A 13309-nucleotide genomic window follows, 5' to 3' on the forward strand; every position below is an offset into this window, starting at 1 on the left:
TTTACTGAAAGGGTTGTCAGGCATTGGAACAGGCTGCCCAGGGAAGCGGTTGAGTCACCCTCCCTGGAGGTATTAAAAAAGCGCGTAGACAAGGCACTTCAGGACATGGTTTAGTGGGCATGGTTGATGGTTGGACTCGATGATCTTGAAGGTCTTTTCCAACCTAAATGATTCTATGATTCTATGTTTCTATGAACCCCACTGGAGGACTTTTGGCTGTGACCTGCCCTCGTTCACCTCAGTGCTTGTGTCAAAAGAGTCTTGCAGCTGCTCTTGCAGCTCCAGTGTCTATGCACCAGCAGCCATGGGGACAGAAATGGCCTGGAGCTGCGGGCCATACCACATCCACATGTTGCCACATGACACGTGAGCACTGCAGAGCGGGTGCCCGGGAGGCAAAAGCTTTTCCTCTCCTTTCCTCTTGCTCTTGCAGGCTGGCAGAGCAGCTGGCGCCTGTGGCCAGGCCACGGGGTGTGGGTATGTCCAGTGCTACTGCCAGCTGCTAGAAAGCAGGCACGGCTGGTCACTCTCTCCTGAGGGTCCTGGTTGCTTCAGGGCCTGGGTTTTCCACTGTTTTGTTTCCACAAAGGAAAGACATGCAGAAGTGTCATGGTTTAAGCCACCAGCAACAAAGCACCATGAGGCCGCTCGCTCACTCCTCCCCCTGGGTGGGATGGGGAGGAGAAAATATAACAAAAGGCTCATGGGTCGACACAAGGACAGGGAGGGATCACTCACCAGTTATGGTCACGGGCAGAACAGATTCAACTTGGGGAAAAAAAGCAAAATCAATTTAATTTGTTACCAATCAAATCAGAGCAGGATAATGAGAAATAAAACCAAACCTTAAAACACCTTCTCCCCATCCCTCCCTTCTTCCCGGGCTCAACTCCACTCCTGATTTTCTCCACCTCCTCCCCCGCAGTGGCACAGGAGGACATGGAATGGGGGTTGAAGTCAGTTCGTCACACATTGTCTCTGCCGCTCCTTCCTCCTCAGGGGGAGGACTCTTCACTATTCCCCTGCTTTGGCGCTGGGTCCTTCCCGCGGGCTTACAGCTCTTCACAAGCTGCTCCAGCATGGGTCCCTTCTGTGGGCTGCAGTCCTTCAGGTACAGACTGCTCTAGCGCATGCTTTCCCATGGAGTCATGGCCATCTTTGGGGGCACCCACCTGCTCCGGTGTGGGTCTTCCACAGGCTGCAGGTAGGCATCTGCTCCACCGCTCACCTCCATGGGCTGCAGGGGGACAGCCTGCTGTTGCACCAGGGGCTGCTGGGGTGTTGTCTGAAAAGCAGATTCATCACCTGGTGTGCAACAAGCCAATAATCACACACTCAGGGGAGACATCATTTATTTCACATTTGCGCAAAGATGGGTGCTAGGTGGTAATTCCACAAAGCTATCACACCCTGCAGTTAAACAAGAAAGCAATTTACACAGTTTTAGATTCACCCACTTAGTTTCCAAAGTCCTTCCCCAAAATCATTATTGTTAGTCACTTATCTGCCACCATTTCTATTGGGCTAAGGTTTTCTCCACTTTGAATTAAAAGTACAGTGTTCTTTTATTCTACAGCACGTGCTCAAGGAGTGTGTGGGGGTAAGTCTTTTAGGTCTTGAATTGAGTTGGTGGTCATGATCTCCCTCTGCCACCTTTACTTTTCCCTAGTTCATGCTTCTTTGGCAATCATCCAGCCTTTGGTGCCTTCTGGAGCAGGATGTTTCCTTCTTATCAGTCTAGTTCCTTCTTCAAGGGTATAGTCGCTGGCAAAGCCTGCATTGTTTATACAAAGCAACCAGGCCTACATAGTGAAACTATTCAGTAATGGTCCTACTTAAAGGACAATGCATCGTGTTTGACCCTAAATTGAGCAGTATCACCACAGTGACGCTGTAACTCAAACATATGACTACAGGGGACTCACCTCCTCCAGTGCACCTCTTCCCCCTCCTCCTTCACTGACCTTGCTGTCTGCATAGGGGTTTCTCTCACATCCCACTCCCCTCCCCGCTGCGGGCTCGGCCTGGGCCAGAGGCGGGTCCTACTCAGAGCAGGGGAAGCTTCTAGCAGCTTCTCACAGGAACCACCCCTGCAGCCCCTCCCCGCTACTAAAGCCCCGCCACACAAACCCAATACTAGAAGGCAGCACCTCCTCCGCAGTCCCGTGCTCGGAGACCATCGGCCTCCACATGGTCACAGCCAGCTCTGCGGGCCCAGAGCAGGGTCCCGGGCCACAGCGCCGTGGCCTGGGCAAGCCCTGGGCCCGGGCTGGCCGCCAGCCCTCCGCCTCTGCCCACTGCCCCTCGCCGGCAGCACCCAGCGGACGTGCCCCTCTGGATCCCCCTTCTCCTCCTTCTCCCCCAGCCAGGCCAGCCTAGGCACGTTGGGGGATATCCCCACCATCCTGCTGAAGCCTAGCCTTGAGGGCTTCAGCCGTAGGGATGGGAGACACCGCAGGGAAGCACCACGGAAGCAGGGTGGCAAGGAACGAGGTGGCTGCGTGGGGGCTCCTTACGGCCTCCCGCCACCCCGTCCTCTCAGGGCTGCCCCCCCCCCCCCAACTCCTCAGGGCCTCCCGCCGCCCCGTCACTTCAGGGCCTTCCCACCGCCCCATTCCCCCAGGGCCTCCCACTGCCCTGATGCACCTGAAGTCATCCCACCACCACCCCGTCCCCTCATAGCCTCCCACCCCTCCGTCCCCTCACGGCCTCCCACCACTCCGTCCCCTCGTGGCTTCCCGGAACCGTGTCCCCTCAGGGCCTACTGTCACCCTGTCACCTCAGGACCTCCCCAGCACCTCATCCCTTCATGGCCTGCCGCCACTCCGTCCCCTCAGGGCCTCCAGCTGCCCTGATGCACCCTGAAGGCGCTCCACCGCCCTGGCCCCTCAAGGTCTTTCACCAGCCCATTCCTCTCAGGGCCTCCCACCGCCCTGTCCCCTTAGGGTCTCCCCCCAGCCCGGAAAACCTGCCCCACAGCAGAACAGCACTGAAGGAGCTCCACAGGCGCCGGCTGAAGAGGCACCTCGGACCCCTCAACAATCCAGCCAGCAACACACGGGCGGGAAACAACTGGCGGTGCGGGGCTGGGAGATATTTGTGGGCATCTCCGAGGACAAGTTTTTCAGGCGCTCTGCCCATGAGCTTTGTTGGAAGCGTTAAGGCTTCAGCAGAAGAACCAAAGAGTGAAGGCGTTTCTGGCCACCTTTCCTACCACGTTGCATGCCTGGGCAACTGTTGCTGAGCACAAGTACCCTTTTTCTCCTCTTCCCCAATGCCCTGGGGATACTGGGGACCAAAAGCAAGACCCACTGGTTGGAGAAAGATGGGCAGAAGAGAAGTAGCTCAAGATTTGGCGGTACAGCCAGTCACGTGCTGCTCGCCACCACCAGAAGATGGCCAAGTCCTGCACTGGGAAAGCACGGAATACCTGGGACAAGCTACAGAAATAAAGCCGATCGCACAGCCTAGAAATGGGATCGCTTCCTTGCTTGGTTTTGTTCTTTTTCTTTCTTCCTCCAGAGGTTCGTTTCTGCATCTGTACACAGTGTTGGCAGCTACAGCTGTTAGGTTCAGCTCCCCTTAGAAAGTATGAAGTTACGCAGGTCTAAAAGCCATTTATTGTTCTCTCCCTTTCATGCTCCTGGGCCTCTGCGTATAATGACATGGATTTCATATTCCATGCCGGGGTGAAAGAAAGCGCTCTTAGAGAAGAGCTGATCCCCGGGCAGGGAGAGGCCAGGAGCCACCCAGCCTTCCCCGCAGGCTCAGGTGGCCCCAGCACATGGAGCTCCCGGGATCAGCTCTGCACAGAGCTCCAGCAGCACAGGAAGCCATTGTCCCAGAGAGAAGGCCACCTCCTCCACGCCCTGCGGAATCGCTCTTGCAGCACCGGCAGCCTTCTGGAGGGGGGATTTCTCTCTGCGGCTCTTAGCAGGAATAGGGTTTGAGTTGCCAGGCTTGAGACGGAGAGGCTGACGTCTTTTGTCGTGCTTTGAAGGGCTGGGACAGAGAGGAAGAGAGCCGAGGTCAGAACCCGGATCTGCGGGGACCCCAGGAACGCCTCCTGCCAGGGCCGCCCCACCCAGCTCTTCCCATGGCCAGGAGGGAGCAGGGGTCAACAGGATCAGCCGGAAGGTGCTGGCCACGAACGCCACGTGCCCCTGAAAGCTCTCTCTGCTCTGCCCACGCTGCCCCTCATCCGCGCGAGGAGCAGAGCTCTCCCCAGCTGGGGCAGGGATCACAGCTCCCGGCCCAGGGTCTTTCCTCCTCCCTGCCAGTCCCCACTGACACCCACCCTGCTGCCCTCACTCACCCTTGTAGATGACCTGGCGCTTCACCTGCTGATGCGTCACGTGCCGCCCGGCGAGCCCTAGGAACACGCAGCCCGTCACAAATCCTGCTGACCCCAGCAGCACTCCTCCCCTTGGCGGGGCTGAGCCTGGGGTCCTCCCAGAGCGTGACGCCCAAGGGCAGGGGTGGGAGAGGGCGGCAGGGAGCCCCGTGGGTGCCCTGGCCCTGCATCGGGTAGTCGGGGCTCCACAGCCACAGGGCCAATTCCTGCTGCCGGTGCAGCAGCCGGGGCTGGGGCCAAGCTGCAGCGGGGCAGGGAGGGACCCCGGGGGAGTTGTGGCTCACCAAGGAACCTGATGGCCGCCTCTCGCATGGATGCCTGTGGGCTCTGCAGATACAGCAGGGACTGCTGCAGGTACTCGTCCACTCTGCTGCTGTACTCTGCCAGCTGGAGAGAGCACAAGGGGGTGGAGGGAAGGATTGGTGCAGACTCTGCCCCCAGGTCGGGCGCTCCCTGCACCCTGCCTTTCCTCTGCCAGGACACCCATGACGCCCAGCCAGCAGCCGGCCGGTGCCGGGGTTTGGAGGGAGCAGAGGGCTGGGTGCTCCCCGGGGAGCCGCGGTGCCACCCTGCTGCCAAAGCCCAGCTGGGCTGGGGCTCCGTCGTCGGCACCCGGGGCTCGAGGAGGGAGAGGAGCCTGGAGAAGAGTCCACGGGGACGCACGCCCAAGGGAAGGGAGCGTGTGTGGGGGGCAGGCTGGCGGTGATGGGCTGCAGCAGTGGGCAGGGGCACAGGGGGGCAGTGGGCTTGTCCAGGCTGGGACTGGGCCGTTGGGGCCATCCTTACCAGGCACTTGCCAACCACCCATGTCTGCTCCCTCTCCAGCAGCTGCTGGAGCTTCCTGTTCTTCAGGAACTTGGTAGCTTGAAGCAGGGTTTCCCGAGAGGCCTGCGGAGCAGCAGAGACTGGGAGATGGCACCGCTGCCCGGCACACAGGACCTGCGTCCCCTGCACCTGGTCAAGGCTCGGGGCCTGTCCTGGCCCCTGGTGGGAAGACGCAGCAGCTGGGGAACGCGTCCGTCGGCGGGTTCGGCGCCCGGGCAGAGCAGTGCCTCAAGCCCCATCTCGGGCACCTGGTGCTGCCAGGGCAGCAGGACAGAGGTCCCCCAGAGCTGCTGCTCTGTAGCCAAGGACAGGAGGAGGCTCGAGCGCTGCAGTCCGCAAGGCGCCAGGGCAGGAGGCAGCTGAGCCACCTGCCACGGGGACACCGGCAGGTCGGAAATCCTCACCTCTGCCACGCGCTGGTTCTCATCATGCAAGTGGCAGAGCAGTGGGATCAGGCTCTGGTGCACGTGCTGCTTCAGCGGCTTTTTTCCCTCTTCCACTACAAACTCCATCACATCTCGGAAGAGGTGCATGGAGAGCAGTTGCACATGGTTGGCGTCCTGGTGGAAAGGACGAGGGCAAGACCTCAGCACCGGCTGCTACCGGCCCACCTGGGCACGGGTCTGAAAATCCACAGGGCGCAAAGTTTCCGGGCAGCACCCAGCGCCTGTGGTGGGGGGGGCACAAAGCCTTACGCTGTCAAAGAGTGGCCGGAGCCTCTCAGCCAGCTGCAGAGTGATGGAGCTGGCAATTGGGATGCCTGTGGCCCAGAGCACCTTGCTGAGCACAGAGAGGGTCATCCCAACCACCTCCCCGTCTGCATCCATCAGTAGCTCTGTGAGCCTTCGCAGCAGGGGCCGCATTCTTCTGAGCTGCGTGGAATACAATGCTGTGCTGTGAATCCATAAAAGGCTGCACTGCCAAAACCGCTCCGGAGGTTCAACCCCACGCTGCTGCCTCGGGGCCCAGAAGCCAAGGCCTGCCCCGAAGGACTCGGGCAGGTGAACAGGGAGGCCGGAGAGCGGGAGCAGCTGCCACAGCTCCCCAAAGCCCAGCCAAGTCCAAGCTACTGTGTTACCCAGCCCCATGCTGCCAGCACGGCTTCAGCCGGCTGCCCCTTCTCACCATCAAGGGTGTCTTGCAGAGCACCAGGAGGCCCTCTGAGCACCAGGCGACGCATCACTCTGCACTTGCTCTGCAGGTACATTGGGACGAGCTGCAGGATGCGGTCACCCCAACACCTTACGTTAGGGTAGACCAGGAGCTGAAAGGACACAGAGCAGTGACAGGGGTGCCTGGCCAGCAGGACTCCACCAACGCACAGGGCTGGGTTCCAGCCAGCAGCACAGGGCGCGGGGTACCGTCCCAGTCAGCCGAGCCCAAAGGCAGCAGCGGCTGCGCAAGACCCCCTGGGCTCCCTGCCCTGTGCCGCGGGGCAACACGGCGCAGGTCGCTCCACGCGCGCTCTGCTGTGCCTCCCAGCCCTCAGCAGCCTCTGATTCCTCGGCCTTTGAGGAGCCGCGATGGGAGAGCGAGAGCCGGCACAAGGCAGGCACAAAACCAGGTGGGGACAAGTGTCACCCCAGCGCAAGGGGCCGAGGGCACGCAGCGGAGCCCACCCTCTGCCCCAGCTCCACTGACTGGGCTCCCGCGCAGCTGCGGCTACGAGGAGGGCAGAGTGGTGAGAGCCGGGTCATCGAGGCAGCACTCGCCACCAGGCTCACCTCAAACAAGGAACGCCATGGCGGGCATCTCCCAGCGTTGCTTCTTCCTCCTGAAGCAGCTTGACAAGGTAGCCTGCGATCCAGTAACACAAGCTCCTCGAGATATCACGCACCTGTCTGGCAGGGGGAAGAAGGCACCGTTGACCCCGAGCAGGGTGGGCAAACCTCTCCCCGGACTGACTCACAGCGGCCTGGTCGTTCCCCACCGCCCCTCGCCAGGAGAAAGGCATGGCCAACACCAGCAGGCTCCTTTTGGGGAGGAGACTGGCAAAACACCCTTCCTGCCCTGAAGCCTTCCATTCTGAGAAGACCCCTTTCCTGCCCACAGGGCACTCGTGTCCCCCAGGCTCTGTCGCTGGCCCTCAGTGCACCCTGCCCTGCCCCGGCGGGCTGCCATCAGTGGGGCTGCCTGCAGACAGACCCCCCACTCTGTGCCGTCAGCCCAGGCCCCACGGGAGGGGACGCTGGTGCTTTGGGAGGTGGCGTCTCGTATGCACCCACCTCTCCCAGGCTTTTCCAGTCTGCTGGGCCATCCCTTGGTGACAAGTCCCTCTCACCCACGACCAAGGGGATTGTGCGGGGCGCCCCGTCTGCAGAGGAGAAATGGCGGGGGGAGCAGGGATGAGGGGGTTCTCACCTGGCCAGCAGACCCATTGCACAATGGTAGGTCTCAGCACTGAGGAGCGTGTCCCAGCCACGCTTACGTTCGACTTCAAACACCATATTGTCATACTGAAGACGGCAGAGCAGTGCTTTCACGGTCAGCATTGCAAATCTGTGTGCAGAGCAAAGCCCAGGTCACACTGGGAGCCCAGGCCCCGCCTCCGGGGCCACGGGAGGGATGGGAGGACCGGGGTGGAGCACCTGCTGGGGCTGGTGGGAGGGCAGCCTTCCTGCTGGCATCCCCTCCAGAAGGTATCGACCTCCTCTGGCATCTGCTGTGTGGCAAAGAAAATTTGGAAGAGCAGAGCCAGGAAGATGCGGGGGAAAAGCACGTTCAACCTCTGTGGGCACCCGGGCAGCTGGAGGATCTCCTGCAGCACCCTGGTTGCCTGCAGAAAACAAAACACCCAGAGACAGCGCTCAGTGCCGAGATGTCCCCGCGGCAGGGCCCCGAGCGCGGGGAGGGTGAGGTTCAGGCACTGCCCTGGGCCACGGGAGGCGCAGGGGGAGCACCCGCCCTGGCTGCCCCTACACCTGCCCCTAACCCAGGTTTCCAGCCCCACCGCGTGAGGCAGGGAGATGCAGCGGTGGGGGAGGATGGAGAGCCGCCCGGAGAGGCGACCCTGGGGGCGAGCAAAGGCCCGGGCCAGAAACTCACAGCCAGAGCAAGACATCTGCGCTGTCCCCATCGGAGGTGCATGTGCTGTGCAGCGGCCAGTCCTCCAGCACGCAGACCAGCTCCCGCAGCACCTGCTCTGCAGTCCTGCTCCTGGAGACCATCACCCTCCACATGGTCGCAGCAGCTCTGCAGGCCCAGAGCTCTGTGTCAGAGGGGTCTTGGCCACAGTGCCGTGGCCTGGGCAACCGCGGGGGCTGGGGCTGGCTGCCAGCCTTGCCTCTGCCCACTGCCCCTCACCAAGCAGCACCCAGCAGGCCTGCCCCTGCGGGCAGCAGGCAGCCGAGCGACGGTGCCTTGAGGGGCAGGCAGGGAGCACGGCAGCGGGCTCTGGGGCTGTCGTGCCAGGGCTGGGAAACGGAGGGGCCGGAAGGTCCTGAAAATCTCCGTCTCTCTGACAGCCCACCTGGGACAGGCTCTACAGCCTGATGGGCTCTAAAGGCAGGTGGGCCCTGTACCTGTCGCACGATGGGGCACAGCACAGGAGGGTCACCGCCACGTCATGGGGGTGTGCGTGGGTCAGCTCCAGAAGGCTGTTGTCCAGCCTGTGCTCAGCAGACACATGCGTGTTGGACATGAGCCACCGGTAGATGCACCTCACGATGCTCGGCACCTGGAGGAAGACATGGCTGAGAGCTGGAGTGCTGCCAGAGCGAGCCAGTTCCCCAGCTTCCCCCAAGCAGTGCTTCCCTTCCCATCACACTGTGCTGGCTTAAAAGGCTGTTGGGTGCCCAGCGGACCCGGCCTCAGGGGGCACACGATCTCCTCCGGGGGCTCGAGCCCCGGCGACAGGCTACTTACATGCTGCAGTCTGGAGGCGTCGCTTTCCACAAGCACATCCAGCATGGCAGCACAAGCCTCCGCATTATAGGAGTCCGAGTCTGCCATGCCCTCGACGGCCGCGATGGTGGCGTCTTCACGCTCAGAGGGCTTGAGGGATTCCCAAAACCTCTACAGGAGAAGGAAAGGCAGGGAAGAGAGCATGTCACACCGAGTGCCCCGACGGCGGTGCTCGGCTGAGCAGCGAGACCAGGCCCAGCCCAGGTGGGGATGGCTGCGGTTACCTGTGCGCTGCTGTGGAAGAGGGCCCGGGCGTGTTCCTGCTCTTCTGGCAGGTTCCAGTCTGGATCTGGCAAAGACCGAGCACAAGCAGAGCTGAGGGGCTGCAGGAGAGGCTGGAGAACACAGCCGAGCCCTGCGCTCCCCAGGCAGGGCCAGCCCCAGGACAGGGGCTGCTGGGGACTCTGACCCCCATCTCTCTGCCCGCAGGTTGGGGCTGGGGGTGCCCAGTGGATGGAGCGTGGCCGGCGCCCGGCCATGGGGAACGGCCCCGTCCCTTCTTCCCCTCTTTCGCTGGGGATGTCCACAGGGGATGGGATGGGGCCAAGCCGGCTGCAGCCACTGGCTCCGTGGCCCAGCTCAGCCACTCACCCGCCTGCAGCGGCTGGACCTCCTCCACCTCATCAGGCTGCCACGCTGGGGCATCCTCAGTGCCTTTCTCCTCCTCCACCCAGGCCAGCCTGGGCACGCTGGGGGGGGTCTCTCTGCCATCCCGCCGAGGCCCGGCCTCGAGGGCTCCTGCCACAGGGATGGGAGACGCCTCGGAAAAGCGCCGCGGACGCAGGTCAGCAGGGAACGAGGTGGCTGCGCAGGGGCTCCTTCGCAGCCCCGCTCTGTCCCGTTCTGTCCCGTCGCGTCCTCCGGGCACCGTGGGGTGGCCGCGTCCCTGCCAGCGTTTATACCATGGAGGGTCACAAAGGGTCCTGTGACACGCTGCCACGTGCCATGCAATTGGCGGTGCCCATATCACGGTGGGTCACAAAGGGCCCTGTGACACACTGCCATGTGCCTGTGCTCTGGGGCCTCCCCCAGCCTGGAAAACCTGCCCCGCAGCAGAACAGCACTGAAGGAGCTCCATAGGTGCCGGCTAAGGAGGCAGCTCGGACCCCTCAACAATCCAGCCAGCAACACACAGGCAGGAAACAACTGGGGGTTCAGGGCTGGGAGAATATTTGTGGACACCTCCAAGGACAAGTTTTTCAGGGATCCCCACACAGGAGCCAAGTTTGCACAAATGGGAGTCAGTACTCATGCGGACAGAGAGGATGTCCAACTTGTTTGAAAGCAAACCCAATCCATAAAATGGGTGATTTTCTTTGTAGTTGTTGCCTGCATAATATACTGTGTGATTAAATTAATAGCAGGCTGCCAGTGGACTGATAACAAGCTGCACCTTCAGTATCGTCAGTGATCACCCGTGGACAGCACTGAGGCAGACAGAGAAGTTCCCATTCCTCCACTGCCAGCTGAAGAAGGCTGATTTGCTTGCTTTTAATGTCACTGATCCACAAGTTAATTTTTGGTAAGAACTCCCTGGAGCTGTGATTCTTGTATCTTCCTCCCTCAGGAAAGAGAGGATCAAGGTACCCAAATCCCATAGGCTTTTCCTCCAAAAATCAAACTGCATGCGCCTTTCACTTCTGTGTCTCAGTTCCCAGCTTCCAAGGTGCAGGGTCTCAGCTAAGGTGACAAATATTCCATGTGCTTTGTTGACACTTCCTTCCTTGGTTGGTATTCTCCAAACTGGAAGAGATAGAGTGATAACAAGAACCAGTTAGTGGATATAGCTGGAGAGCTTCCACTGCTACCTCAGTGTCAGTAGTCCACATGCAAGCCTTCCAGAAGATGAGGCTTTAACCTCACCTGTATTTAATTTCTGCAGCTCAACTGACTTGGTGTCGTGATTTAAGCCCAGCCGGTAACAAAGCACCACGCAGCTGCTCGCTGACTTCCCCCGCCCAGCGCCGGTGGGATGAAGAGAAAATATAAAGGAAAACTCGTGGGTCGAGACAAGAACAGGGAGGGATCCCTCACCACTTATGGTCATGGGTGTTTTTTGGTAGCAGGGGAGGGGCTGCGTGGGTGGCTCCTGTGACACGCTGCTAGAAGCTCCCCTGGCTCCAAGCCAGACCTGCCTGTGGCCTAGGCCGACCCAGTCAGTGATGGCAGTAGTGCCTCTGGGATAACAGATTTAAGAAGGGGAACCTGCAGCGGGTAGTGGGATTGGAATGTGAGAGGAACCCCTCTGCGGACACCGAGGTGCGCCGGAGGAGGGGATGCCCCTGCAGCCCGTGGTGAGACAACAGGCTGTCCCCCCCCAGCCCATGGAGGTGAGCGCGGGAGCAGATGCCCACCTGCAGCCCGGGGAGGAGCCCACGCCTCCCTGTCCTTGTTTCCACCCACTAACGTTTCTTTATCTTTTCTCCTCAATCCCACCGGGGCGGGGGGGGGAGGAGTGAGGAAGCGGCTGTGTTGTGCTTTGTTACCGGCTGGGTTTAAACCACAACAGCCTCTCATCCTACAGTCCAAAGAGACAAAGTACACCGGGTCAAAGTCACCTCATTTTTAGCACAATAAAAGCATAACCCAGAAGGCCTGTACCTCCTCAGCAAGGCATCAGCACTGGTGGTGATGCCAAAAGTGGGGATACTGTGGGCACAGTTGCACATGGCTTGGCAGAAGGCTTGGGGAAAAGTGTCCGTAAGGGCTTTATATTGACTTCCCAGCCTCACAGCAACACTTAGCAGCTTCAGGTGCAGCCTGTCATCTTGGCTGCCTTTAACTGCAGTGCTTGAGGTCAGACTCACCTTCCACAGTCAAGTGTCTCAAGCCAGCTGCATCTGTGCCATTGTTAGATGCTGGGATGGGATCCAAGCCTTTAGGTGCATCTGCTGTACCTCTCTTTCATGCAAGCACCTTAAAAACATGTGAATGAGCTTCTAAACTCTAAATCCAAGACTTACTAGGAACAAACCATAGCAGTGCTGTTTTTCAGAGGAACTCTCTTGGCATACTTTCACTCATAACTGAGGCTGGTAGGTTGCAAGCCCATGTAGCTTTCTCTAGGATTTCCTGATGGTTGGTGATCCTTCTCACAGGACCCTTCTTCTTTCCCCAAGCTCCAGAGGTGAATAGGACATGGTTGGGAAGAGGAACCTCACTTTGCCCTTCTGAGTAACTGCACAGTAGGAATATTCCCCAGAAACTGGGATGTTCTGCATGCAACTTCTTTCCCTGAAAATGAGAAAGCCAGCTCTGCAACAGTGTACATTGCCTGTGGTGTCACACAACAAGAGCCACAGGGCTGTCGCAGAAACTCTAGGCCAACAGTGATATACTTCAAAAGTCAATTTTCTTTAATGATCTCAAAATGCAATCAATGGTCAAACTGAACAGGAATGTTATGTGATATTGAAATATAACAGCCAGAGTGAGCAGGAATATTAGGCTGTAAACACTGCGATGAACACAACTTATTTACAGGTTCAAAATGTCAGTTGGGAACTGTCACTACACGAACTGTAACCAAATCCAAGCTTAGAATGATGACTCAAAATGCGCACATCACTCACCAATAAGGTGAGGCACTCGATCCCAGGAAGTTTCCTTAGACGGCGTCCTGATCCAAGAGGAGAGTGTTCAACTGCATACCCACTGCTCTGAGGAAGACTGGCTCAAATGGGTCTCCTGGCAGCTCCATTTATACCCTAGGTCAGGTCAGGGCTCATGGTCATCTATGGTCAGGGGTCTAGAAACTTCTCTTAACCAAGGTGTTTTGTTGGATTTTCTGGCGGGCTCAGGTCACTGGGGTACCAGACTTGGGGCACTCTGTGCACATGACTCCAGTCATCACGTAGGCTGGGCGGCTCAACCCCCAAACCGTGACTTCTAGTTTAATCCTTTCCTTCCAGTGGTCAAGAAGTTTTGGTCTTTATTGGGGGGGGTGCACCTGCCACACAATCCACTCTGTGACCACAGTCACGATCCAAGAGGTTTCTTTGGAGCAGTGGTACAGTCACCTCTTGCCTCCAAAGCTGAAAGGGAGCACAGCCTTCATGAGGATTGATGCTCATTATGAATCATCATTTCTTCAGTTATTTGACAATTATAACGGAACATCTATTGGAACATCTGTTGGAATATCTATTATTTGGGTTAATTCTAAAGGAGCATATCTAACAATGGATACAGACTGTGTAAGGACTGTTTAGATTATGTGTACTCAAG

General features: G+C 58.9%; 1 protein-coding gene across 1 annotated transcript; it reads right to left on the reverse strand.

Moving 5' to 3' along the window:
• Positions 1-3694: 3694 nt before the first annotated feature.
• Positions 3695-9770, reverse strand: LOC115343379 (maestro heat-like repeat family member 5). Its single transcript, XM_030019250.2, is given in 17 exon segments — positions 3695-4002; positions 4316-4372; positions 4639-4741; positions 5141-5242; positions 5584-5739; positions 5875-6051; positions 6305-6337; positions 6339-6443; positions 6904-6913; positions 6915-6946; positions 6948-7020; positions 7541-7678; positions 7768-7955; positions 8239-8371; positions 8701-8855; positions 9044-9193; positions 9307-9770. Coding segments are annotated over 17 exon segments (2070 nt in total). The 5' UTR covers positions 9562-9770; the 3' UTR covers positions 3695-3799.
• Between the last annotated feature and the right edge of the window lie 3539 nt (positions 9771-13309).

The sequence above is a fragment of the Aquila chrysaetos genome, chromosome 6 (assembly GCF_900496995.4).
Source record: "Aquila chrysaetos chrysaetos chromosome 6, bAquChr1.4, whole genome shotgun sequence".
NCBI lineage: Eukaryota > Metazoa > Chordata > Aves > Accipitriformes > Accipitridae > Aquila > Aquila chrysaetos.